Genomic DNA, 27,405 nt, shown 5'->3' with positions numbered 1-27,405 from the left:
AAGGCTAGTACTCTACCACTTGAGCCACGCTCCACTTCTTGTTTTCTAGTGGTTTATTGGAGATAAGAGTCTCACGGACTTTCCTGCCCAGGCTGGCTTTGAACTGTGATCCTCAGATCTCAGCCTCCTGAGCAGCTAGGATTACAGGCGTGAGCCACTGATGCTTGGTAGTAGCACATTTTTATAAGTAATGTCTAGTATGACTTAATTTGTATCTTTGACCAAGCTATATATGTCTGTAGATCTCTATGTAAATAGATCTATAAATATATATAGATATATCTATGCATCTCTATCTATATTATATCTACCTATATATATAGTCATTTCTTAGTACTATAACATTTTTTTGTGTGTGCCGGTCCTGGGGCTTGAACTCAGGGCCTGGGCACTTTACCTGAGCTCTTGGTGCTCAAGGCTAGCACTCTACCACTTGAGCCATTGCACCGCTTTTGGCTTTTTCTGTTTATGTGGTATGGAGGAATCACACCCAGGGCCTCATGCATGCTAGGTAAGCACTCTATCACCAAGCCACAGTCCCAGTCTTATTTATGCATTTCTGATTAGTTTGAGATAGGGTCTTACTCTGTAGCTCCAGCTTACCTTGAATTTTCTATGTAGCCCAGGTTGGCCTCCAAACTGCAATCCTGCCTTAGATTCCTAAATGCTAGGACTACAGATTACAACCCCATGTCCATCTTTTTTACACTTATTTGATTTTGGAGCAAAGGCTAGTAGCCACTGAACTTCTTTGGTTTCATTTCTCGAAGTATAGAACAGGGATGGTGTAAGGGTTAATGGAACATACATATCCCAAATGACAAGACAGAATAGATGTATAAGGTTACTTACTCATTATGCAGAAGGTTCTTGACAGATAGACCAGTGACCCACATCAGTAATTATCTAGCTTGTCTGGACTCATCATAATTTGACATTATAGTAATTTAATTTGCTTAGTTATAACAAGCTGTCATTGTCACCAAGGGTCTTACAAGGTGTGAAGTAAACAATCTGTAGCTCATTATTTTTTGCTAACAGTAATCCAAGTCCATCTCCAGAAGATGGGGGTGGGAAGCAGATAGAAACAAGAGGTCCAAAGGCCCTTCAGAGAATTTTGAGAAAACAGATTGTTTCAAAACTGATATGTATTTGAAAATGAGAACTAGCATTAGCTACGTGCAGTGAATTTTGTGTTTTGAGCAGACATGGTTTAGTGGGAAAGCCTTTTATATAATATACTTAGCAGATCCATTGTATTTTAAGTGTCTAAGTGATTATATTTCTATGTATATTATGCAGAAAAGCGAATCTCTATTTGAGGGCTTTTTGATCTGTAATGTGCTTTTTAATTGCTGCTCATAAACATCCTTAATTTAGTGAAATCTCTTTCTTGACTTTGGATGGCCTGCCTCTCCGAGCACATTTGCTTGATTGTCACCATAGATGGTATTACCACTTTGTGGTAGTCAGATCAGAACTTTCATTGCCATGACCAAAACCCAGCATGAAACAACTTGAGGGAAAATGAATTCTGCATCATGGCTGCAGATTTCAGTCCATGGTGGGCTGGCTCCCTTGCTGTATGCCTGAGGATAAATGGCATGTTAGGTAGCATGTGGTGGAGAAAAACAGCTCACTCACAGTGGACAGGAGGTAGAGAAGGGCCTGGGGACTAGTGTTTGTATTTATGAAACATTTCCAGGGAAATATCTCCCTCATCTAGGCCCCAATTCATCTTTTTCTGAACTTATCAGAGGATGAATCAAAGCCCTCAGGATCCAGTTACTTCCAACAAATTCGTGGATGGTAGCCCCACAAGCATACAATGTAACTCCATGAACCACTAGCACCCTCTCTCATTCCACTCTCCTTTCAAACCACCCTAACAGGTTTCATTCTTCTACTTTCATACATGAAAACCTCAACCATATTCCTTCTTATTCATCTTCCTCACCAGTCCTTCCCCTCCCTCATATGCCTACTCTCCCAACAGAAATGAAAATCTGCTAGGATTCAATAAATAATATCTAGGGGTTTTGTTTGTTTGTTTTTTGTTTTTGTATGTGTGCCAGGACAAGGGTTTGAAATCAGGGCCAGGACGCTCTCCCTTAGCATTTTTGCTCAGGGTGGTACTCTACTACTTGAGCCACAGCTCCACTTAGGGGTTTTTGGTGGTTAGAAATAAGAGTCTAACCAATTGTATTGCCCAAAGTTTGATTCTCAGGGGGCTTGGAAGGTGGCCCAGTGGTACTGTGCTTGCCTTGCATGCATGAGGCATGGGTTCTATCCCTCAGCACCACATAAGCAGAAAGAGCCAGAAGTGGCAATGTGGCTCAAATGGTAAAGCACTATCCTTGAGCTAAAGAGCTGAGGGATAGTGCCCAGGCCCAGAGTTTGATTCTCAGGTCTCAGCCTCCTAAGCAGCTAGGATTACAAGTATGAGTCATTGGTTACGGCTCCAACAGAGCCAGCTCGATTTTCCTGTCATTCATTCATTTGTTTCTTTATTAAAAATGTGTGTGGACAAGAATTGCACTGAGTAGTTTCACTATAGTGTTTAGACAGGCATACATTATATTTTGCTCAGAATAATTGTTCCATTGCTTTCTCTCCATTCCCAGTCCCTTATTGATCAATACCATACACTGAGATAATTATGCCATATTTATATTTAGTAATGAACTATTTTGAATTATTCAATTATCTTTCTTTTCTTTTTTGTCCATTATGGGGCTTGAACTCTGGACCTGGGCACTGTCCCTCAGCTCTTCAGCTGAAGGCTAGTGCTCTACCACTTGAGCCACAGCACCACTTCTGGCTTTTTCTGCTTATGTAGTGCTAAGGAATTGAACCCAGGGCCTCATGCATGCAAGGCAAGCACTCTACTACTGAACCACCTTCCCAGCTTTATCTTTCTTTTTAAGTAGGTTTTTTTTTTTCTTTTCAGTCATGGGACTTGAACTCTAAGCCTTCAGCTCTTCAGCTTAAGGTGAGAGCCCTACCACTTGAGCCACAGCACCACTTCTGGTTTTCTAGTGGTTTATGGAGATAAGAGTCTCATGGACTTTCCTGCCCAGGCTGGCTTTGAACCACGATTCTCATATCTCAGCTTCCTGAGTAGCTAGGATTACAGGTATGAGCCACCAGCGCCTAGCTCAATTATTTTTCTTGTTTCCCCTTCCCCACCCCTCAAACAGTTCCATAGCTAGAGTTATGTTATATGTGAGTGTGTGTGTAGATATGTAGTTATATGTATGCGTCATGAACATGTAGGTCTTCCATTCCACATGTGAATGGAAACATATGATACTGGGCTTTGAGAGTTTGGCTTATTTTACTTAATGTGATGCTCAATTCACCCATTTTCCTGCTAATGATATGCTTTTGTTTTTCATGGCCATGTGGCATTCAATAATACACATGTACCGTGTCTTCTTTATTTTCATCTGTTGTTAGGCACCTTAGATGATTCTATTGGTTGGCTGTTATGAACAGTACTGCAATAAACAAGTATAGAGGTATCTTTCTAGTATATTGATTTACATACACATTTCCAATAGTAGACCGGAAGTCTAGCTTTAGGGTTTTTTTTAAGAAATTACATATTGATTTTTATCGTGGTTGCACTAGTTTATATTCTCATCAACAGTATAGGAGGGTTCCTTTTTCTTCCTGAATCTTGGCTAGCATTCATTGTCTCTTTTCTTGATGATTTCTATTCTGACTGGGTTGAGATGGAATCTTAGTGTAGTTTCCATTTCCATTTGCATTTCCTTTATGACTAAAGGTGTTGAACATTTCTTCATGTCGAGTTGCATTTTTCTCCTGTGAATTATCTGCTCAATTTATTAACTGCTCATCTGTTAACTGGACTATTGGTTCTCTTGCTTAATTTTTGAACTCTGTATTTTCTGGATATGAATCCCTTTCCCATGGAATAGTGGGCAGAGATTTTCTTCTATTCTATATGTTGTCTCTTGGTTCTAGTAATTATTTCTTCTGTTGTGCAGAACCTTTTTAAAAATCTTTTTAAAAATATTTTTATTGTGAAAATAGTGTACAGAGGGGTTACAGTTACATGGGCAAGGTAATGCATACACTTCTTATCAAGCATTGTTGCCTCCTCCTTTGTTTCCCATACCATCCCTTCCCTCCCACTTCCTCAACTACACTCCTCCCTCCCTGCCTAAATTGTGAAGTTCATTTTTCAACATAGTGTCTTATACATCTCATTGTTGCAATGGGTGAACCTGTATCCCTATTTAAACAATTTGTGTTTTTCTCTTCTGCTCCCTAAATTATACCATCATCAAATACAGTGAAAACAGGAGTTATACCATGGAGGAGGGACATACAAAGCAACAACAAAAAAATCACATGGTACCTCACAAATATAATAGAAACAATAGTAAGGAAGAAAAACCACTTGTGTCCCTATCTTGGGGTTCATTTCGCTTAACATCATCTTATCTGACCTTTTCTGTCCCAGACATATACTAGTTATTGTAAATAAGAGAAACCATGGGACCTCTGGTTCTTTGGGCCTGGCTTACTTCATTTAATATAATTTTTTCCAAGTCTTTCCATTTCCTAACAAATGGGGCAATGTCATTCTTTCTGATGGAGGCATAGAATTCCATTGTGTATATATATATATACCACATTTTCTTGATCCATTCATCTACTGAGGGGCATCTGGATTGGTTCTATATCTTAACTATGGTAAATAATGCTGCAATAAACATAGATGTGCTGGTAACTGTAGTATGGTCTTGTTTGTAGTATGGTCTTGTTTGTGATCATTTGGGTAAACAACCCAAAAGTGGGATTGCTGGGTCATAGGGGAGCTCAATGTGGAGTTTTTTGAGGAACCTCCATACTACTTTCCAAAGTGGTTGAACAAGTTTACACTCCCACCAACAATGCAGTAGGGTTCCCTTCTGGCCACATCCACTCCAGCATCTGTTGTTATTAGAGTTCTTGATTATAGCCATTCTAACTGGGGTGAGGTGGAATCTCAATGTTGTTTTGATTTGCATTTCTTTTATGGCTAGAGAGGTTGAGCATTTAAATCTTCATGTGTCTATTGGCCATTCTTATTTCCTCTTCAGAGAAGTTTTTCTCTAAGTCTTTAGCCCACTTATTTATCAGGCAGTTGTTTCTTCGAGGATTTGTTGTTGGGGGATTTAATTTTTTGAGTTCCAGGTATATTTTAGATAGGAGACCCTTGTCTGTTGTATGGCTAGTGAAGACCTTCTCCCAATCTGTGGGCTTTCTATTAGTCTTGCTAGCTATGTCCTTTGCCATACAGAAGTCCTGCAATTTCATGCAATCCCAATTGTCCAACATTCTTTGATTTGTTGTGTTTCTGGGTCTCTATTGTGCCAAGGAGACCTAGGGTTTCTCCTATTCCATCCTGTAATGTTTTCAGAGTGTCTGCTTTGACTCCGAGGTCTTTGATCCATTTGGAGTTGATTCTGGTGCAGGGTGATATATAAGGATCTAGCTTTAGTTTTCTACAAGTAGTTAACCAATTTCCCCAGTACCATTTACTGAAAAAGCTGTCTTTCTTCCATTTTATGTATTTAGCTCCCTTATCCAAGATTAGGTGGCTATTGGTCTGTGGGTTCATTTCTGTGTTTTCAATTCTATTCCATTGGTCCTCAGGTCTGTTCTTGTACCAGTACCAAGCTGTTTTGATTACTATGGCTTTGTAGTAGAGTTTGAAATTTGGTATTGATATTCCTCCAGCACTGTTCTTTCTGTTAAGGATCGTTTTTGCTATTTGGGATCTTTTATTGTTCCATATGAATTTTTGGATTGCCTCTTGTATTTCTTTTTTTTTGGGGGGGGGTCCGGTCATAGGGCCTGAACTCTGGGCCTGGGTGCTGTCCCTCAGCTCTTCAGCTCAAGGCTAGCGCTCTACACTTGAACCACAGTGCCACTTCCAGCTTTTTTCTTTTTGCTCATGTGGTCCTGAGGAATTGAACCCAGGGCCTCAGGCATGCAAGGCAAGCGCTCTACCACTGAGCCACCTTCCCAGCCCTGCCTCTCTATTTCCTTGAAGAATGTGGTTGCAATATTGATACGTATGGCATTGAATTTGTAGATAGCCTTGGGAAGTATTGCCATTTTTATGATGTTGATCCTTTCAATCAAGGAGCATGGGAGGTTTTTCCACTTTCTAAGTTCTGTTTTGATTTCCTTTTTCAGGTTTTTAAAGTTTTCATCATAGAGGTCCTTCGCTTCTTTGGATAAATTAATTCTTAGGTATTTTATTTTTTGTGGGGCTATTCCGAATGGAGATGCTTTACTGATTTCAGCCACACTCTTCTCATTGTTGGCATACAGAAAAGCCAATTGATTTTTGAGGGTTAATTTTATACTCTGCTACTTTGCCAAAGTTTTGAATCAGCTCGAGTAATTTGGGAGTGGAGTCTGTGGAACTCTTTAAATACAAGATCATGGCATCTGCAAAGAGGGAGAGTTTTACTTCATCTTTCCCTATTTGGATCCCCTTTATGTTTACATCTTGTCTTATTGCTGTAGCTGACATTCTAATACTAAGTTGAAGAAAAGTGGCGAGAGTGGACATCCTTCTCATTCCTGAGTCAAGAGGAAATGGTTTTAGTTTTTCACCATTAAGTATAATGCTGGCTGTAGGTTTGTCATATACAGCCTTTATTGTATTGAGGAATGTTCCATGGATTCCTAATTTTTCCAGAGCCTTCATCATAAAGGGGTGTTGGATCTTGTCAAATGCTTTTTCTGCCTGCATCTATTCAGATAACCATGTGGTGTGCAGAACTTTTTAATTTGATGCAGTTCCACTTGTCAATTCTTGTTCTTATTTCCTGAGCAATTGGAGTAATATTCAAAAGAGCATTGCCTATGCCTATATCTTCCAGAGTTTTCCCTAGGTTTTCCTTTAGTAGTTTCAACATTTTAGGCCTTACATTACCACCAACACATTGGATTAATTCTTCAGTTTTCTGTCTGATCCTCAGGTGAACATTTGTCTAGCATCCTCTTTGATTTTCACCAAATTCTGGACTCCTGCACTCATTGTTCAATTCTGGCCTCCTACTTCCTTTGCCTTCCTGCCTTCCTTCCTTCCTTCCTTCCTTCCTTCCTTCCTTCCTTCCTTCCTTCCTTCCTTCCTTCCTTCCCTCTCTCCCTCCCTCCTTCCTCCCTTCCTTCCCTCCCTCCCTCCTGCCTTCCTTCCTTCCTTCTAGTAAGCTTCAGGGAAAGAATCTTGGCTTTAGTCCCCATATACCCACAATTGCTCTTCTCCCTGCTTCTGTTTTCTGATTATAATTAAAGCACAGTCTGTCTAAAGGAATGGAGTTCTGAGACACGTTACAACGTATATGAACCTGGAAGCATTAGACTAAGTGAAATAAGACAGTATGGAGCAAATACTATAAGATTCTACTTATACAAATTCCCTAAAATAGACAAATCCATAGAGATAGGAGATAGATCACAGGTTACCAGTTGTTGTGAGGAAGAAGGAAAGGTGAACTTATAAAAGATTTCTGTGTGAGACAAGAGAAAAATATAAATAATGATCATTGTTGCAGAACATGGTGAACTGTACCCTTAAAGTGGTGAAAATGCTTTTATATCATATATATTGTAACAAGCCAGAAGACACACTAACTCCTTCTTGACCTTTCTTGGTCTCCTGCTGGGCCCTTCCCTCTTCCCTTCCATTTAAACATTAGGGTTCAGGTGTAGTTAACATCCCCACCTTATGGGGAAATCTCATGCAGTTATTACTCCTGTGTTTCTAGCTCAGAATTGTCCGAAAAGGCAGCCAGTCCCAGGTTAGGAATGATTACTTGACAGCTGGAGGCTCTGCTGGCTTAGCAATCCCCATATTCTCCAGCCAACCCCTTCCTCTTCCTCCCCTCAGTCAATCATTAGCCTCTCTTCTCCACCAGCCAGATGCCAAGACCAGACACTCAGCTGTGTCCCTGCTTCCTTTCTCCACATCTGTGTTCTCCTCACATCCTTTCTTCCCTATGTTCCCTCACCAGTGCTCCATCATTTATCCCACAGCTGCAGATCTGGCCCTAATTCTGATGCTTGCTTTTAGAAATTCCTCTTCTTTACAGGGCATTTTAGATTGATTTTCCTTCCCCCCTTTAAAAAAATATATATATATTAAAAATTATTACTGTAGCTGGGTCCCGGTGGCTCACATCTGTAATCCTAGCCACTCAGGAGGCTAAGATCTGAGGATTGCAGTTTGAAGCCAGCCTGAGCAGAAAAGTCCTCATGAGACTCTTTATCCCTGATTGACCACTCAAAACCAAAAATGGTACTGTGATTCAAGAGGTAGAGCACTAGCCTTGAGCACAAAGAGGCTCAGGGACAGCACCCAGGCCCCCCACATTATTATTGTAGAGGTGATGTACAGAGGGGTTACAGAAGTCAGTTAATGAATATATTTCCTTTTGAACAACAATGATTTTCCTTACTCTTGCTGTCTTTTTTCTTTGCCCTCAATTTTTTGACCCTTTTCAACTTGAACATCAACTGGATGGAAGTCACCTTCTTGGTAAAGCTATTTGTTATCTTCCTTCTGTGACTCTCTTCTTTATGATAGAGACCTCTTTCTGTAGTTTTATCTTTTGTAAACTTATAATTAAGTAGTTGTACAAAGATGTTACAGTCCCATAAGTCAGATTATGAGTATGATGAATCTTGATCAATGCCACCCCTTCTATGGTTATCCAAAAATTTTTGTTGTTAATGCCAATAGGAGGGTTTGTACTCTGAGTTGGTTTGCATGCTCATGGCTGGCAGTCTACCTCAGGAACCATGTCTCCAGTCCCACTCTTTGCTGGTTAATTGGAGAAAGAATCTCAAGAACCTTTCTACACACAAATTGACTTTTCTACCTAGGTTGGTTTTGAACTGAGACCTTCCAGGTCGCAGGCTCCTGAGTATCAGCTAGGATTACAGGTGTGAGCTCCTGGTGCCTGGCTTTTCTCTTCCTCTTGCCTAATGAAGATATCCTAATTTGTTCAGGCTGCCATAAGGAAGCCTTGCAGATGAGGTGGTTTGGAAATGGCAGGCATTTATTTCTCATAGTTAAGGAGGCTGAATTCAAGATGAGCATGCCAGCATGGCCATGTTGTGGTGATGGCCTGTTCCCTGAGACACACTACATTCTGGTAGTGTTCTTCCTTATCAATAGATCCACTCCTCAGCATTCTTGCTCAGAGTACTCAGAACGGCATTGTGTTCCTCATGTTGGGAAAGGGAAGGTTTGGGGAGAGGTGTTAAACTGCTGTCTAAGTTCACTGGTTGAACACAGTTTGAACTTAGGAAACCCAATGTCAGAATGTCAGAGTTTTTTTTTTGGTTTGCTTGTTTGTTTTTTGAACTCAGGGCCTCAAACTTGCTCGGCTGAAACCCTACCACTTAAGCCACTCTGTCAGCCCTGCTTGTAGACTTTTCTGTCTGGGATGGCTTTGAACCACAATCCTCTAGACTTCGATCTCCTGAGTAGGTAAAATTATAGACATGAGCCACTGGTGTTTGACTCTAACTCAGTTATCCTAAAAATCACTATGTGCACAGAGATGGGAGGGCAGAAATGGTAAGGGGAAATAAAGGAGGAGGCAACAATGCTTGATAAGAAATGTACTCATTATCTTGCTCATGTAATTGTAACACCTCTGTATGGTATTTTCACAATAAAAAAAACTTACTAATAATAAAATAAAAAAATAAAAATAAAAATCACTATGTGCAAAACTTGTGCACCAATGCTAGTAATAGAATCCCAACTCTTCTTGATGGAGTAATCTCATTTCCTTAATCCTTTGAGGCTCCATTGCCAATATTTGCTCCCATCTTTCCATCAGGCATGCTAGACTAGCATGTTACTTTTAGCCACAGTTGGTACCTGTCTAGGAGGATTAATGCCTTCATAATTATTTCTATAGATGATGTCACCTTGACTATGAGAGAAAAGAACAAAAAAGCTGTACTTTAGCAAATAGCTTAAATTAATGTCAAAACGTGTAATAGACAGAGTAAGTATAAGCTTACACCATAAGAATTTATCTAGGAGAGTAATACATTTTTCAACTGAGACAAAGAAGCCTTAATGTCAATATTTGTAAGAAAATATTTGAGTAATAGCAAATGGACTGTGAAACAGCTAAAAACAATTTCAGGCACCTGAATTTGCTTTAGAATGTAGGCTAAAACAAGTTAGACCTCAATGCCTGGTGGCCCTGTTGGACATGGAGTATCCCTGGACATCCAGAAGGTGGCACTCTTCCCATTGTGCACTAGGACTAAACACAGGACTTTTCCCCAAAACACGGCAGCTTTAGAGATTTGCTTTCAGAAGAAAGGGTAGGCAGCAGTGGATGTCTTTGGCAACCACATGGTTGTAGGTTTGTTATTTTTTTAAGTGAAAATTGCACAAAATAAAGTATCTCAATATGACGTTTTCATACTTGCTTCCATGTACTTCCACCATATGCTCCTACTCATTCCCTTTTTGATCCACCAGAAACCCTCTCAGCTCTCATAAATTTTTTCCTTTAGTAGTCTAGATTCTTCATTTGTCTTTTTTATTTACTTGTCTATTTTATTTCACTTGACATTCCTTCAAATATGATCATTTTATTCTTCTTTATGACTGAATAATTCTCCATTGTGTATACATACCTCATTTTCTTTACCCATTTATTTGTTGATGCTAATCTAGGCTGGCTTCATGACCTGCATGAGAATAGCACCACAATAAGCATAGATATGGAGGTATTTCTATTGCATGCTGACTCTGATGTCTTGGAGGTTATGCTCAGGAATGGTACAGCAAGATCATACGGTAGTTTTATTTTTAGGTTTTTGAGGAATCTCCGTACATATTTCCATAGTGTTTGCACTCGTTTACATTCCAACTGTGTGTAAGGGTTCCTTTCATCCTACATATTCGCCAGCATTTGTTGTTGTTTCCTCAAGGACAGAAACTCCGTGTCATTTTGATCTGTATTTCATTTATGACTAAAGATGGTGAATATCTCTTCATGTTTTTAATGATTGTACTTCTTTTGAGAATTGGCGATTGAATTCATTTGCCCACTTACAGACTATTCTGAGTGCTTTTTTTGGAGTCTTTATATAATCTAGATACTATTATTGGATGAATAATTGGCAAAGACTTTTCTCTCATTCTATAAGCTCTGGTCATTGTTTCACTAGGAACAGAAATCAATTCAAAGTGGATCAATGACTTTATGTAAGATCTGAAACTGCAACTACTACAGGAAAACATAGAGGAAACATTTCAGATCTAGGCACAGGCAGTGACTTTCTGAATAGCTCTCCAATAACTCAGGAAATAATAGCAAGAATTGACAAATGGGATTGCAACAAATTACAAAGCTCTGCACAACAAAGGAAATGACTGTAGCGTCTACAAAGGCAGCTGTGCTGGCCTGGTTTTATCCGCTCAGAAGATGTAACTACACATCGGAATGTCTCTTTGCTTCTAGAGTTTTACCATCTTTAATTCTAAGCCTTTATTGGTTTGGGCTAAAATGCTTGAATTTTTACTTTGAGTCTAAGTTTTTATGCATTGCTGAGGTCTATGCAAACCTATGAGAATTCATATTTGAAAGGCATGTTGAACAAATGTTTTTCAATTAAAAAAAAATCTCTGCACCAAGTGCTGGTGGCTCATGCCTCCTAGCTACTCAGAAGGCTGAGATGTGAGGACAGTAGTTTTTGAAGCCAGCTTGGTAGTTTTTGAAGCCAGCTTGGGGAAGAAAGTCTGTGAGTCCCTTATCTCCAGTTAACCACCCCAAAAGCTGGAAGTAGAGTAGTGGCTCAAGAAGTATATTGCTAGCCAGCCTTAAGCAAAAATGCACAGGGACAGTGCCTAGGCTCAAGCCCCAAGATCAGCACCAAAACAAACAAAACCTGGTTTTTTGTTTGTTTGTTTGTTTTTTCCTATTGAAGGCCTGGAAGCTCTTACACTATTCTTTCAAGAATCATGAATGAGGGGCTGGGAAGGTAATTTAGTGGTAGAGTGCTTGCCTTGTATGCATAAAGCCCTGGGTTTGATTCTTCAGTACCACATAAACAGAAAAAACTGGAAATGGCGCAGTGGCTCAAGTGGTAGAGTGCTGGCCTTGAGCACAGAGATACTCAGAGACAGCACCCAGGCTCTGAGTTCAAGCCCCAGGACTAGCAAAAAAAAAAAAAAAAAAAAAAAAGAATCATGAATGAGCAGAAATTGAAACCCTCCTTCTACAGCTACCTCTAGAAAAGATTTTGCTCAGCTTCACTTTCTCTCTCATTTATATTGTGAGTACAAATGCTATTTATTTTTTCAAGTATATAATCAAAATATAATAGAATTACTCTTTTCCTTTCCAAAATTGGTACTGACGGTTGCCCCCACAGAATCTGATATATGTTGCTCACAAAACAAATGTAGTATAATCAACATATAAAGAAAAATATGGAACACTGAGAAAAGCCAGCATATGCCTGTAATCTTAGCTACTCAAGAGGCTGAGAAACTCCTTTGTACAACTACTTAAAGATAATAAATTTTTTTGGGGGGGGGGGTCTGGTCATGGGGCCTGAACTCTGGGCCTGGGCGCTGTCCCTCAGCTCTTCAGCTCAAGGCTAGCGCTCTACCACTTGAGCCACAGCACCACTTCTGGCTTTTTTTCTTTTTGCTTCTGTGGTGCTGAGGAATCGAATGCAGGGCTTCAGGCATGCAAGGCAAGCACTCTACCACTGAGCCACCTTCCCAGCCTGATAAAAATATTTTTGAGATAAAGTAAATACAGTAAAAGGAAGGGGTTGGGATCTGAAGATCATGGTTCAAAGTGAGCCTAGACAGAAAAATCTGTGAGATTCTTATTTCCAATTAATCAGCAAAAAGTTATGGAGTGCCAGCCTGAGGGGAAAAGCCAAGTGATAGCAAGAGGCTATGAGTTCAAGTCTGAGTGCTGGCATATACACACACAAAAATATTTGCCCTAGCCCGGCACCTGTAGCTAATGCCTGTAGTAGCAGTTACTCAGGAGGCTGAGATCTGAGAATCATGATTTAAGTCAGCCTGGGCAAAAAAGTCCTCTGTGAGACTCTTATTTCCAGCTAACCACTAAAAAACTGGAAGTAGAGCTGTGGCTGGAAGTGGTAGAGCATTAGCCTTGAGCTAGGCCCTGAGTGAGTTCAAGCCCTACAACTGACAAAAACAAAAACAAAACAAAACAAAAACTCCAAAACAAAAAACCGTATCCCCAAGCCAGTCTAAGTTTCTTTCTTTTTTTCTTTTCTTTTTTTTTTTTTTTTGCTAGTCTTGGGGCTTGAACTCAGGGCCTGGGCACTATCATTGAGCGTCTTTGTGCTCAAGGCTAGCCTTCTACCACTTGAGCCACAGTACTACTTTTATTTTTGGTCTTTTATAGCTTATTTTTTCCCCCAGAGCTGAGGATGGAGCTCAGGGCCTTGCACTTGCCAGGATTTAGCTCTTCCACTGAGCTAAATCCACAATCCACATATGCCCACTTTGACAACATGGAAGATAGTCTTAGAAAACTCTAGTTATTTCCTAAAATCATGAGTTAAGTCAAGATCAGAATAAGGACTGAAGTCACTTTTTCTACCCTGGAATTCACATCCGCCAGACAGCATGCATTAGACAATTACAACAGCTGGTAAGCAGAGGGGCTTCTCTTTCAAAACATCATGAAATGACTTTTAACACTTCATTTTGTATAAAGACCCTATAAACATCAGCCTGCAAGAGATAACAGACTAGATTGTCTTATAGCATACATAACAAGAAAGAGTAAGAGAAGGGGTGGGGAAAGATAGGATGTTTCATTAACTTCACACTTTGCCTCTTGTGAGCATCATATTCAAAAGAGACAATTCAATCAATAAGCAGCATAGAAATATGCTTTGAAAAGACAAAAGTAGCCATATGTTGCTTGGCTTATGCCTATAACCCTAGCTACTTCAGGAGACTGAGATCCAGAGTTGCGATTCAAAGCCAATCAGGTCACAAGAGTCAGTCTGAGAGTCTCCATCACCAATTAACCAGCAAAATGCTGGACTGGAGGTGTCACTCAAGTGGTAGAGTGCCAAACACAGCAAAGCTGAGTGAGCTCAAGGCCCTGAGTTTAAGCCCTAGTACTGGGATAAACAAAGAAACCTATTATGTATATTTACCAGTCAATCAAGTAATTACATGGTTCCAACTTCTGTGTCACAAGACAGTGAAAGGTATTTTGGAAGTACAAAGAAGAGACTGTATCTTAACTGCAGACAGCTAAATCCCCCAAGTTACAGATACACTAAACAAATGAGAGCATAACAAATAAAGGACTCATGGTTTATGACATGCAAACCAATTTCCAAACACACACACTTTAAGGTATTAAATGTCTATTAAGCTAATTTACAGCCAAGTGCCAGTGGCTCACATCTGTAATCCTAGCTCCTCAGGAGGCTGAGATCTAAGGATCACAGATTTAAGATAGCCCCCACAGTAAAGTACCTTTGAGACTCTTATCTCCAATTAACCACTCAAAAACAAGAAGTGGTGCTATGGTTCAAGTGGAAGAGTGCTTGCCTGAACACAAAGAGGCTCAGGGATAGTGCCCAGGTCCTGAGTTCAAGCCCAAGGACCAGCAAAAAAAAAAAAAAAAAAAAAAAAGCTAATCTAATTGGGAGGAGTGAATTTTATTTCAGTAAAAATACTAGAATAGCCTGGTGTTGGTGGCTCAGGCCTATAATCCTAGCTACTCCGGAGGCTGAGATCTGAGGATGGAAGTTCAAAGCCAGCTTGGGCAGGAAACTTCATGAGACTCTTATCTCCAATAAACCACTCAGAAAACGGGAAGTGGTGCTGTGGCTCCAGTGGTAGAGTCTTAGCCTTGAGCTGAAGAGCTGATGGACAGAGCTCAGGCCCAGAGTTCAAGCCCCATGACCAACAAAATAAATAAAATAAAATAAATGTTAGAATAGTAATTTTAGCATATGGTATTTACCTGAAATGATCTGAAGAGTATTTTTAGTACAACATGTACTGATGCAGTACAGACACTAACATTGTCTCTGAAATGTTCCAAACTTGCTGATTTGAGTCATATGAAATTGAATCTGGTTCACAAAGTTATTGAAATGCTTGGAGACTCATTTTTAATGTGTGCTTAATAAAATGATACTCACATAGGATTTACAAATATTAAATACCATGACTAAAATAATGAATTCTTTAATTTTTCTTATAAACCATTGGGAGGAAATGAACTTTTATTTGTTGGGGGGGGTGGGAGGAAAAGAAAGCATTCTTAGAGCAAGCAGCAATGATCTTGAGATCCAATTAAATTTTTACTTTCTCTAAAAAGATTGTTTTCTTGTTCAAGATTGTTTCCTTGATTACTGGCGATAATCTTAACCTTTCCCCAAATGCTTTCAATGCTACTGAATATATATGGTCAGTGCCTTACAGACCTGATCACACTTGATTTTCACACCAGCTCAGGAAACAAGATCTATTAGCTTCACTTGACTGATAAAGAAGCTCAGACAAGTGCCATAGTTTGGTTTGGGAATACTTTCTTCCAAAAGATTCATGTGAGGAAAGCTTGGTCCCCAGCACATTTGATTATTGAAAGGTGATGGAGCCCTTAGGTGGTAGGGCCTAGCAGGAGGAAGTTAGGTTACTGGAGGTGGTTCCCTTGGAGGGGATGTTAGAATCCCAATGTCTTTTCTCTTTCCTTGAATTTGTGGCTGCCATGGAACAAGCAGCTAGCTCTATCTACATACATGTTCCTGCCATGATATTCTGTGGCATCACAAGCCCAAAGGCAAAGGACCAGGGGATCATGGTCTGGAATATCTGAAATTCTGAACCAAAATAAGGCTTCCTTTTTCCTCCCCTCTAAGTGCTGGGGATGGAATTTATGCCTTGTACATTTTAGACAGATGTTCTACCATTGAGCTATATCTCAGCCCAGCTCTTTTTCCTTGTAAGCTGATTATCTCAAGTGTTTTGTGTGAGGGTTACAGAAAGGAGACTGCCACAAGGCTCAGGCAGAAAAGAGTTTATGGGGTGGGGGAGGGAAGCAAACTGCTGGCCAGCATGAGGAGAAAGAGAGAACTTGTGGTTGAGAGGGATTATATAAGGAGAGGTGGGGTGGTGTGACTACACTAGATGTACAAGTGATCTCAGAGCTTGGGGAACCTCTCATTGGCTGAAGGAGCTTGACTGGGGCGGTTCAGGAAGTGACCTCAATGGATGAGGAAGTGACCTCAGAGTCTAGGGTCTTTTGCTGAGTCACAATCAGGTGATTGACAGTCAGGTGAGTACTGGTTTCAGACATGTGATTTCTGCTAAGGCCACACTCTGTGTTTCTCAAAGAGGAAAGGGGGGAGATGGCTGTTCTCCCCAGCAGACCTACCATTTTGTATAGCAATGGGAAGCTAACTAAGACCACAGGTATGTGGAGGTGGCTGAAATCCTAGGTACTCAGGAAGCTGAGATCTTAAGATTGTGGTTTGAAGCTAGATTGGGCAGAAAGGTCCATGAGATTTTTATCTCCAAAAAGAAAAAAAAAAAAGCCAGAAGCAGAGGTATAGGTCAAGTGATATAGTGCCAACCTTAAATGAAAAAGCCAAGTGAAAGTGTGAGGCTCTGTGTTCAAGTCCTAGTATTCTCTCTCTCTCTCTCTCTCTCTCTCTCTCTCTCTCTCTCTCTCTCTCTCTCTCTCTCTCTCTCTCTCACACACACACACACACACACACACACACACAAACATGACCACAGGTAAGTGAAGCGACTTGACAACATCACATGCCCTGCTAGTGATTCAAAGATAAAACGAATTTTAATGCTCCATCATTCAAATCTTCCTTGCACCTTGTTCTACCTGTCCATCTTGCAAAAGAGAAAAAAAAAAGAATAATAGACTGGAATGATGGTTTTCTCTCCAAGAATTCCTCATCAAGATCCCCCATAAAGCCAGGTGGCACGTGCCTGTAATCCTAGCTATTCAGGAGGCTGAGATCTGAGGATTGCAGTTCAAAGCCAACCCAGGCAGGAAAGTCCGTGACACTCTTCTCTCCAATAAACCACTAGAAAAGCAGAAGCGGCGCTGTGGCTCACTAGTCTTGAGCTGAAGAGCTGAGAGACAGTGCCCAGGCCCAGGGTTCAAGCCCCACAACTGGAAAAAAAAAAGATCCCCCAATAAAACTGTACTTCTAAAGCCAGGTGTCAGTGGCTCATGCCTGTAATCCTAGCTACTCAGGAAGTTGAGATAGAGGGACCACAGTTTAAAGCCAGGAAGTCTGGGCAGGAAAGTCTGTGAGACTCTTATCTCAATTAACCACCAGAGAACCAGAAGTGGCGCTATAGCTCAAGTTTTAGAGCATTCTCCTTGAGCTGAAGAGCTGGGGGGGGGGGGGGGGGGGGGGGGAAGCGTAATGCCCAGGCCCAGAGTTCAAGCCCCAAGACCAACAAAAACAAACAAACAAAAAACAACTATACTTCTGGTGTGAGATCTGAATTCATTTTCTTCTGTATCTATAGACATGTTAGCAATTTATATAATGAATCGTTACTGCTCTACTTCATTCTAAGCCAACTAACATACTGACAGATGAGTTAAACTGGATAGTTTCCATTGTTGCATTGTTATCTGAAAATGCTCTTTAGTCACTGAAATCAGAGCTCTGAGGCTAGATTATTGCATTTTACATCTCATTCACCATTTTATTCAGTGGTTATCTACCGAACATCTGCCATGTGCCAGATACTGTCCTAGATATTTGAGATATATCAGAGGGCATAACGGACAAATACTTCCCTTAGAGAAAAACATCATAACCAAACAAAGGAGCTTTTTTTTTTAATCCTAGAAAGCAAAAACAAGGACAATCATCACATTGTGGCTTATATTTCAGCAGGGGAAGACAGAAAGCAAAGAAACCAGGACAAGGGGCAGAAATGAGGAATAGTTTTTAGATGAAGGGCCAATCAAATCATCGGAGGCATTAGCCTGTCAGTGGAGATTTGAATGAGCTTAGACACTTACCTAGGGAGTGGCTTATGTAATTGTCAGAGGATATGTAGTGTAGGCATAAGAAAGCATGTGCAAAGGTCCTGAGCTTCAAGTATCTTGGAGCAAAAAGGCTACAGGGGCTAGGTCAGAGAGCAAGAAGGAAATTGGTCATAAATAAGACTGAGAGAAAACCTTTTCCTGGGAGGTTATGGACTGCTTTGTCTCTGCAGAAGGGAGACCAGGTAGGAGGCTACTAACACAATCAAGGTGAGGAAAGATGGCAGCAGAGGATACTGGTTGGACACTACACATATTTTCAAAGTAGAATTAACAATTTACTACTGGATTGACATGTAGGCTGTGCAAGACTCTGTGTGTGTGTGTGTGTGTGTGTGTGTGGCATGTGATATTACCTGTGTTTACAGTGCCAGTGACTAACTTTAAAAATAGTCCTCTTCAGGCCTGCTTCTGGTATGTGCTGACCATTGGACTTAACGTCATATGAATAGTAGGTGCTAAAAATCTGATAACTGGGCTAGGAAGGTGGCTCAGTGGTAGAGTGCTTGCCTTGCATGCATGAGGCCCTGAGTTTGATTCCTAAGCAACACATGTGCAGAAAAAGCTGGAAGTGGTGCTGTGGCTCAAGTGGTAGAGCACTAGCCTTGAGCTAAAGAGCTGAGGGACAGAGCCCAGGCCCAGAGTTCAGGCCCCAGGACTGGCAAAAAAAAAAAAAAAAAAAAAAAAAAATCTGACAACTAAGCTGGGACTAGTGGCTCATGTTTATTCCTCTAGCTTCTGAGGAGGCTGAGATCTGAGGATCTTGGCTCAGTGCAAGCCTGGGCAGGAAAGTCTGTGAGACCCTTATTTCCAATTGATCAACAAAAAGCTGTAAATGGAGCTGCAGCTCCAGTGACAGAGCATTCCAGCCAGGACTGGCACAGAGAGAGAGAGAGAGAGAAAGAGAGAGAGAGAGAGAGAGAGAGAGAGAGAGAGAGAGAGAGAGAGAGAGAGAGAGAGAGAGAGAGAGAGAGAAAGAGAGAGAGAGAGCAGACTGACAACCTGACAACTAAAAAGAGAAAGAAATTAGCTCTGGCCCCTCTGCTCTCAGTGGGGAGAAGCTGTGGCAAGCTTGTGGGACCAGACAAATGGCTTCTTCCATGTTTCCAATTTGGCTCAGAGAAGATCTGCACTTCTAGGTGTAAGGACAGATTTCCACCAGGTCGCAGAAAGTTTCATGGCTGGAAGTATATTGTAGGATCCAGCCATAATTTCTGCCCTTTCTGTCTCCTTTTCCACCCATTTATTACCCACAATCTACTTGGTCCAACTTCTTGGCTGCTGGAAGGTATAGCTCATCGCTGGTTCCCATATTCCAGCAGCCATAGGAGGTCCCTGGAGAGCTTGTGGAAACACACTGCTGGGCCCCACTCCCAGAGTTTCTAAGTGTGTGTGTGTGTGTGTGTGTGTGTGTGTGTGTGTGTGTGTGTGTGTAGGATAGAGAGACAGGGAGCTAAGCCCTTAAATTTCTAACAGGTTCTCAGGTTCTTAGGTGGTGTTAGAACTCAAACTGGGGGGGGGGGGGGGTTGGGGGGGGGCGGGGGAGGGGAGGCTGGGAAGGGATGTGAAGGGTAAACAAAGGAGGAGGCTGCAATGCTTGATAAGAAATGTACTCATTATCTTGCCCCTGTAATTGTAACCCCTCTGTATAGTATGTTCACAAAAAATTAAAATTAAAATTAAAATTAAAAAAAAGAAAAGAACTCAAACTCCTCATCTTCCTCCTCCTCCTCCTCCCTTCTTTCCTCCCCCTTGAATTCATAGCCTGAGCTCTTTTTTGCTCAAGGCTAGCTCTCTACCACTTGAGCCAGAGTACCACTTTCAGCTTTCTTTCTTTTCTTTCTTTTTTTGGTTATTAATTGGAGATAAAATTCTCATGGACTTTTCTGCCCTGGCTAGCTTTGAACCACAATCCCCAGATCTCAGCTTCCCAACTAGCTAGGACTAAAGGCATGAGTCACCAGCACCTGCCCCCCCCCCCCCCCCCCCCCCAGTGCTCGCTCTTTCTCCTTTTGGATGCAGGACCTCCAGCTTACTAGCTAAGTAGTTGCTGTACCACTTGAGCCACACCTCCAGCTTGTTTTGCACTTTTTTTTGGGGGGGGGTTTGCACTGCCAGCCTCAGACTTCTCTAACAATGGCCTCCTACTGCAGTTGACTGAGATGGGTCTAGCCAGCTCTTAGGCTTGATTCACCTTTAGCCATAATCGTCGTGATCTCTACAATGCTCAAACTTTAGGAGTAGCAGAGATTACAGGTGTACACCAGCCCCACCCTGCCCCAAAGGTGCTTCTTGAACAGGAAGGCAAGCCAAGTATTAAGATCTTGACTTCCCCTGGGGGAGTGTGACTATAATGGCCCCAGCTCTCAGAAAGCCTCAGAAAATGGTCCACTTCTTCCTAGAACTGCCTCCACTGCCCTTAATCGTTAAAAAAAAAAACCAAAGTAGGCCAAGAGTGCCAGGCCCTGGTGACTCACACCTGTAATCCCAAGTACTCAAAAGGCTGAGATATGAGGAGCACAGTTCAATGCCAGCCTGGGAGGGAAAGTCTGCCAGACTCTTATCCCCAATTAACCACCAAAAAGCCAGAACTGGGCTGGGAATGTGGCTTAACGGTAGAGTGCTTGCCTAGCATGCTTGAAGCCCTGAGTTCGATTCCTCAGTGCCACATACACAGAAAAGGCCAGAAGTGGTGGTGTGGCTCAAGTGGTAGAGTGCTAGCCTTGAGCAAAAGAAACTCAGGGACAGTGTCCAGACCCTGAGTTCAAGCCCCAGGACTGGGGGGGGGGGGGGGGGGGGCGGAAAGCCAGAAGTGTAGCTGTGATTCAAGCGGTAGAACATGAGTCTTGAGTGAAAAAGCTCAGGGACAGTGCTCAGGCCCTGAGTTCAAGCCCCAGGACCTGCGCATATGTAATAAAAGTGGGCGAAGAGAGGAGCGGGAAGCCCTCGCGAGGCAGAGCGGCGCAGCGGCGCGGGCAGGAGGCCTGCCCGAGGCCAGCCCTCCGAGGGCGCGGACCGGAGGAGGCGCCCTAGAAGGCGACGCCTCTCGGAGGAAGTCTGTCCAGGAGTCGGCGAGCCGGGTTCCCAGACGCAGCCAGCGGCGGGAGCGAGCGGCGGGTCTCGTCGGTGGTGCCCGGGACACGCGCGCGCTGGGCAGTCGGGGCGGCGGTAGGCACCGCGGGCAGCACCACCCGCCGCCATGGGCGGCTCGGCCTCCAGCCAGCTGGACGAGGGCAAGTGCGCCTACATCCGAGGTAACGCGGGGACCCCACGCGCCTTCCTACCCGACCCGATCTCGGCGGGGCCGGGGATCGCGGGGGGCGCACCCCGCCGCCCGCAGCCGGGTTTCCTGCGCGCCAGGCCGGGTGGCTGCGATGGGGACAGCGGGGTGGCTGCGACGCGCCGGGGGACGCGTGGGAAAGTCAGGTGCAGGACGCAGGGACCCGGGGAAGTGGCGCCCCGGCTCTGGCCGCCCCAGGGTCAGTTCTGCTGGTGATCGTCTCTCATCCCCCACCCCTCCGTCCGGAAGCACCTGGTGTTGGGGTACCCGGCGCCCTAGGAACTCCGTGGGAGCAGGTTTTGAAAGAGAGCGAGCGAGCGAGCCGGAGAACAGTGGGGATGCCCCGGCCTTGCTGAGATTTCCCTCCGGGGATCCCTGACCCCGGCCAGCAGCGGACTTTCCACGGAAAGTTGGCTGGCTTTGGTGACAGCTCGGGGCGGTGGGGCCCAGCTGGCACCGAACTGGAGAGCCCTGGCAGGGTGACTTCCTGAGTTCTCAGGTTGTGTGCTTCCCTACCCTCCTCCAGTGGGGGGGGTGGCAAAAGAGGAACCCCCCCCCCACCATGAGTGTTTTGTAACAGTTGCTAAAGTGACGGAAGGACAGAAACTCATCTTGGGAGATCGGCAGAGATAGGGTGACTCAGACGAGAGCTAAAGGCAGGAGAAAACCGAACCGAGCTGAAACTTCAGGAAGTCACAAGTCGGCCGCGACACCTCCAGCCCTCCCCCCCTCCCCGCCCCCCTCGGCCTTCAACCACACCCTAACCTGGGGAGGGGGGCGGTCCTGAGAGTTTCAGCTGGTTCTTTCCTCTTTCCCCTCCTTGCTGCACACATCCCTTTAAAACTAGGTGTTAGATTCGTTAAGTGTTACCTTAAGTCTTTAAAAGAAATGGTTAAGCTGTTCCTAGCAGCACCCTTTTCTAGACCTTGAACTTTTTCCTAAGAGGAAAGCGCTTATTTGGTGTCCTGATTCCGTATTTGTTGATCACTATGGCATGTTAAACCATTTTAATAAGAGGTCTGCTCAGGGCGCTCAAAGGGCAGTGTACAGTAATGGGTTTTCCCGATTCCTGCTTGGCGATCTTTTCTTGGAAGGGAGAGAATCACCAACCACCCACGCTGTCAGGGAATAAAACTTAGTCTCACATACTCTTCTGCCATTGCTTATTAAAAAGGAGGAGAGATGGATATTTTGTTTACCTAAAGAAAACCTGCCATCATTTTAAGAATCTGGCTGTCGTGTGAGACAAGGAAATGAAGAGCAGGGTAAGAAGGATGTGTACTTGGTCCCTAGCAAAAGTGGGTGTGTAGTACTTATAAGACTGTGCCTAGTAGTCTGCTAGTGATTCATGCTCATAATGCTAGCTGTTCAAGAGGCTGAGATCTGAGAATCTCGGTTTGAAGCCAGCCAGAGCAGAAAAGTCTGTGAGACTTTCATCTCTAGTTAACCAGCAAAAAGTCAAAAGTGGAGGTGTAGTTCAAGTGGTAGAGCACCAGCTGTGAGGGAAAAAGCCAAGTGAGAGCAAGAGGCCCTGAGTAAAGTGCCAACACACACACACACACACACACACACACACACACACACACACACACACACACACACACACAGAGTATCCCTAGAAAGTGGCAGAAGGGCCTAAAATAAAAGCATAATCTCACAGTAATCTTGTGAAGCCTAAAAGGTGATGTATTTAGTTATATTACCACCTCAAAGTCATGACCTTTCCATTGACACAACAATTAAACTCACATAAGAAAACATTCTTTCAAAACTAAATTATTTCAAAACTAAATTATTACTCATACAATAATATAAGAGGAGCTGGGAAGGTGGCTCAGTGGTAGAGTGCTTGCCTTGCATGCATGAGGCCCTGGGTTTGATTCCTCAGCACCACAGAAAAAGCTGGAAGTGATGCTGTGGCTCAAGTGGTAGAGTGCTAGCCTTGAGCTGAAGAGCTGAGGGACAGCGCCCAGGCCCACAGTTCAAGCCCCACGACCAACAAAAAAAAAAAAAAAAAAGAAAAGAAAAAAAAGACATGGCCCACAAAGTATATATAATGAATATATTTGAACAAATGAAGTGAAGAGCAGCTTGTGTGACAGTTATTACATTCCCTAGTCTTGTCCAATTTTATCTCTTCCTATATCTGGGTGGGCACTTTGAAGGTAGGATGGAAGAAAAGAGTTAAAGCACCTCCAGATAAAATGAGACATAGCTCCATATGCGAGCACCGGGCTTGCCAAAGGAGAAAAGAACCTTGGAAACATGGAAACAGCTCCCAGCACAAGCTGTTGGCACATGAGCAAATGCGGATCACAGGGTTGGGATTTCTTGGTGGTTTTGAAGCCTCAGGACCCTGAATAAAGCCATAACCCTGTCTTTAGCCCTCTGCCCATTCTTTAATGTATAAATATCTGCAGGCTTTGATTTAATTTTAGTAAAACAATGGGAGATATGACAGTTCCACCGAAATAGGTTTACTATCTGTTTCTCATAAAGAAACCATCAGTGAAATACGATGGAGCTGAAAGCTCCTGGAGCAGAGACAGAACTTTTATTGGCACTTGATATATTTTGCTAACCCAGAGAATAACTAGTCCATATATTTTGAATTTTCTTTTAACTTTATTTTGTATGTGTTGTAAGCAGCTGTACCTCCAAGATGCTGCTGACTAAATCTGTGTTTGCTTTCTGATGAATCATATAACAGCTGTCATGTGGCTTGCGTTCTTCCAAACTATGATAATCATGATGTATGTCTTGCAAATGTATTGTTTCTTTATGATTTAGTCTACATGCAAACAGGTATCAGATGTTAAGGAATTATCTCCTTTCCAAATGTATCACTTTTGTACTAGTACATTCATGTTTTTCTTTTCTTTTTTTCCTTTCTCAATTCCTTCTTCTTATCCTCTTTCTTTTTGGAGGTGCTGGGGATTGAGTACTACTACATAAGTGTTCTACGACTTAAAGTTATACTTCCAGCTTTTTAGACTTTAGTTTGTTTATAGATAGAGTTTTCTGCTTTGGCCTGGGAAGTCTGTAATCCTCTTACTTACATTTCCCGAGTAGCTGGGATTATAAGCATGTACTGCCATATCCAGAACAAGACTCATGTATCTTAAAAAAGGAATTCACTTTTAAGATGGTCTAGTAACTTCCTTGATAAAGTGTTTCTATTAATAAATGATACTGAGACTAACTCACTAATCTCAGTGCCATCTCGTCCTTCAGTGAGACTTTTAGCATTGATCTAAAATAATTCTTCTAATGAGGAATGAATTTTATACAACCCTAGTACCAGTGATCAGTATAAAACATTCTTCTTTTCTATCTAATTGTGCATTAAGACTTCTTTTGGTTTGGCTGAAAACGAATTTTAGATGAGAAAAAAGAAAACGTACACAATGTGTTTTCCTGTATAAGCAATAATATCACTTCCTTTAAAAATTACAATTGAATTTTTAATGAGTCAAAAGGAAAACAACTGTGAAATTCACGTAAAGAAGTCCTAAAAGGGTTGTAAAAGAGCTGGAAAAATCAGATTTTGGTTGTGGCTAGTGTGTACTTCTGGGCCTACTAGCAGCAAATAGGGAAACATTTTCTGGCCTCCTTCATCACTGCTTAGTCAGCCACACTGTGATGGATCCAGTGGCTTTCTTGAAATGCTCATGAATGATTTGATGCTTTTAAAGAAATGGGTTTTAGCAGAGTGTCATTTACTCATGCCTATACTCCTTGCTATTTGGGAAGCTGAGAATGGGAATGTTAAGTCTGAAGGTTAATCCAGGATGAGTTCATGAGATTTTTTTTTTTTTTTCTGAATGGACACTGGGCTTGGTGGTGAGCTCCTGTTATGCTAGCTATGATGGAAGTCCTAACATAGGACAATCATGCCTAGGTACGTATCTGGGCAGGAAGAGAAAGCCTATCTTAATAAAGACCAGCAGAAAACAGGGTTGGAGGTGTGGCTCAGTGATAAAAATATCTGTCTATCAAACACACACACACACACACACACACACACACACACACACACACACACACACACACACACACAAAAGTTTCATTTAAAAAAACCCATCAGTTTCTCTGAACAGAGTGCTCCCCTATTTATATTAATGGTTAACTTAGGTAGCTCTATCTAAAATGTAAGCTGGTGTATAAAATCTCCAGGGACAGAGTGGTGAACAAAGAGAGCTGTTTTATAGTCTACTCAATCTACCCGAGTAATTCTAGTCCACACTTTCACTCATTTTTCAGTTACTTGTTGGTAAGAGATGCATATAGAACTGATCTGATTTATCTGACTAATTCTGATAGTGCTGTCTAAGAGTCCAGGTTATCTGGCTAGCACGGGCAGTAGGCTGCAATGGCAGAGTTAGCATGTGGAATATGGCGCACCTTGTCAGATGCCAACTCCAACATCCTCTCCCTGTTACTTTGTAGCAGAGATATTGTTCAGGTACTGAAACTCCTCCATGTGATGCTGGTTTGGCTCCTGAAGGGTGGGTGCTGATTGGTCGGTGCCCTTCCGCACGGTGGGTTGTCCTTCCCAGTGATTATACCACACCTGGGACTGTCATGCAATTGCCATCTAGCCCATAACCCTGAAGGGGTGGTCCACTGGCTGCTTCTGGGAAAGTTTTCTCTCCATTTAAAAGGGAGAACAGAGAAGGGTACTTGCTCATGTTTTTTTTTTTTCTTTGTTGCAGCTGAAGGTGATGCTTGAAACTCTATCTTTGTGTTGATGAGCAACAAGGATTTAGCTTACAGAGGAAACAGTTGTGGAACATGCCAGAACAGAGGTAGTCTCCAAGAGAAGTTAGAAGCCTGGCAAACTTTGCTGATAGTATGCTCACACTGCCCCTAGGCTCTTCTTGGTATGCAAGATACAAAAATCCCCTTTCAGTATGAGTGGTAAAGATGGTTAGTTATTTCCTATCTCCAGTGGTCTCCCTCTTACATCACAGATGGAACTTCCAAATTCAGTTTTCATGAATTGCTATAGTAAAGGTGTTTCCCAAGTTGTCTTGCAACTAGATGGAGTCATCTGAGGTTTGGCTCATAGATACAAGTAGAAGTGTCCTATAGTATTTCCAGAAAGTGTTGTTACATGGTAAGGGTGTGATGTTCTTGTCCTGTCTCCCCACTGCCAGCTAGATGGTGAACTTGCAGGGAGCAGCCATATTGGACCCTGATATATCCTTGCAAGAAGAGATTCATCCAGTGCAGGGTGACTAGACCAAAGGAGCCTGGGTTCCTGTGAGATCACACAGTAGCACCTCCATAACCAGCCCTGAAATACTTACTCCTGTATCTCAGTAAGAGAGAAACCATTTTATTTAAGCCATTGCTTTTTGAGGTATTCATTTTATCTGTAGACAAACTAATACCCATAGCCTACTATTCATAGTTGTTATCCATAGCCTAACTAACAAAATTGTCTTGTGTTATTTTTGGCCAAAAGTATCCTAACAACAAAAGTCTACTTCCCTGGATCTCAGAAGATTTGATCCAACTATGGTAGAAAGTGGGTAATGATTATACCATTGGTAATTGTCTAAGGTATTAATTTATAGAAATTAACTGATTCCTCTAAGAGTGGGATTGAAGCTCCTCAGATGGTAGTAGGAAACTGGGGAAAGAGGAGGGAGAGGGCCCTACATAGAAAATACATAAGTAGGGCTGGGAAGGTGGCTTGGTGGTAGAGCGCTTGCCTTGTATGCATGAAGCCCTGGGTTTGATTCTTCAGCACCACATAAGCATAAAAAGCCAGAAGTGGTGCTGTGGCTCAAGTGTAGAGCACTAGCCTGAGCTGAAGAGCTGAGGAACAGCGCGTATGCCCAGAGTTCAGGCCCTATAACTGACAAAAAAAGAAAAAAAAAAGAAAATATATAAATGCACCCTGAGGTATTCATATTCTGGCTTTAGAAATATCTTGAGGCATGCTAGACTGATGATGAAGCTAATAGGAGAACCAGATGAGGAACACTATGGCAG

The 27,405-nt window shown here is 42.4% G+C and overlaps 1 protein-coding gene across 2 annotated transcripts in view; it reads left to right on the top strand.

Moving 5' to 3' along the window:
* Positions 1-27,405, top strand: part of Niban1 (niban apoptosis regulator 1) — a 210,913-nt gene that overhangs the window by 38,260 nt on the left and 145,248 nt on the right. Inside the window, exon 1 of one of the 2 annotated variants that reach the window (XM_070034221.1) lies at positions 21,207-21,376. The exons of the other annotated variant lie outside the window; for it this stretch is intronic. Within the exon in view, the coding sequence (XP_069890322.1) occupies positions 21,322-21,376 (55 nt within the window). The 5' untranslated portion in view covers positions 21,207-21,321. Of the gene's footprint in view, positions 1-21,206; positions 21,377-27,405 lie in introns of those variants that run through there. 2 annotated transcript variants of the gene reach the window in all.

The sequence above is a fragment of the Dipodomys merriami genome, unplaced genomic scaffold (genome assembly GCF_024711535.1).
Source record: "Dipodomys merriami isolate MVZ:Mamm:240054 unplaced genomic scaffold, mDipMer1.0.p SCAF_24, whole genome shotgun sequence".
NCBI classification, from domain to species: domain Eukaryota; kingdom Metazoa; phylum Chordata; class Mammalia; order Rodentia; family Heteromyidae; genus Dipodomys; species Dipodomys merriami.
The sequence above is the reverse complement of the archived record's forward strand: the minus strand, read 5'-3'. Positions and strand labels throughout refer to the sequence as shown.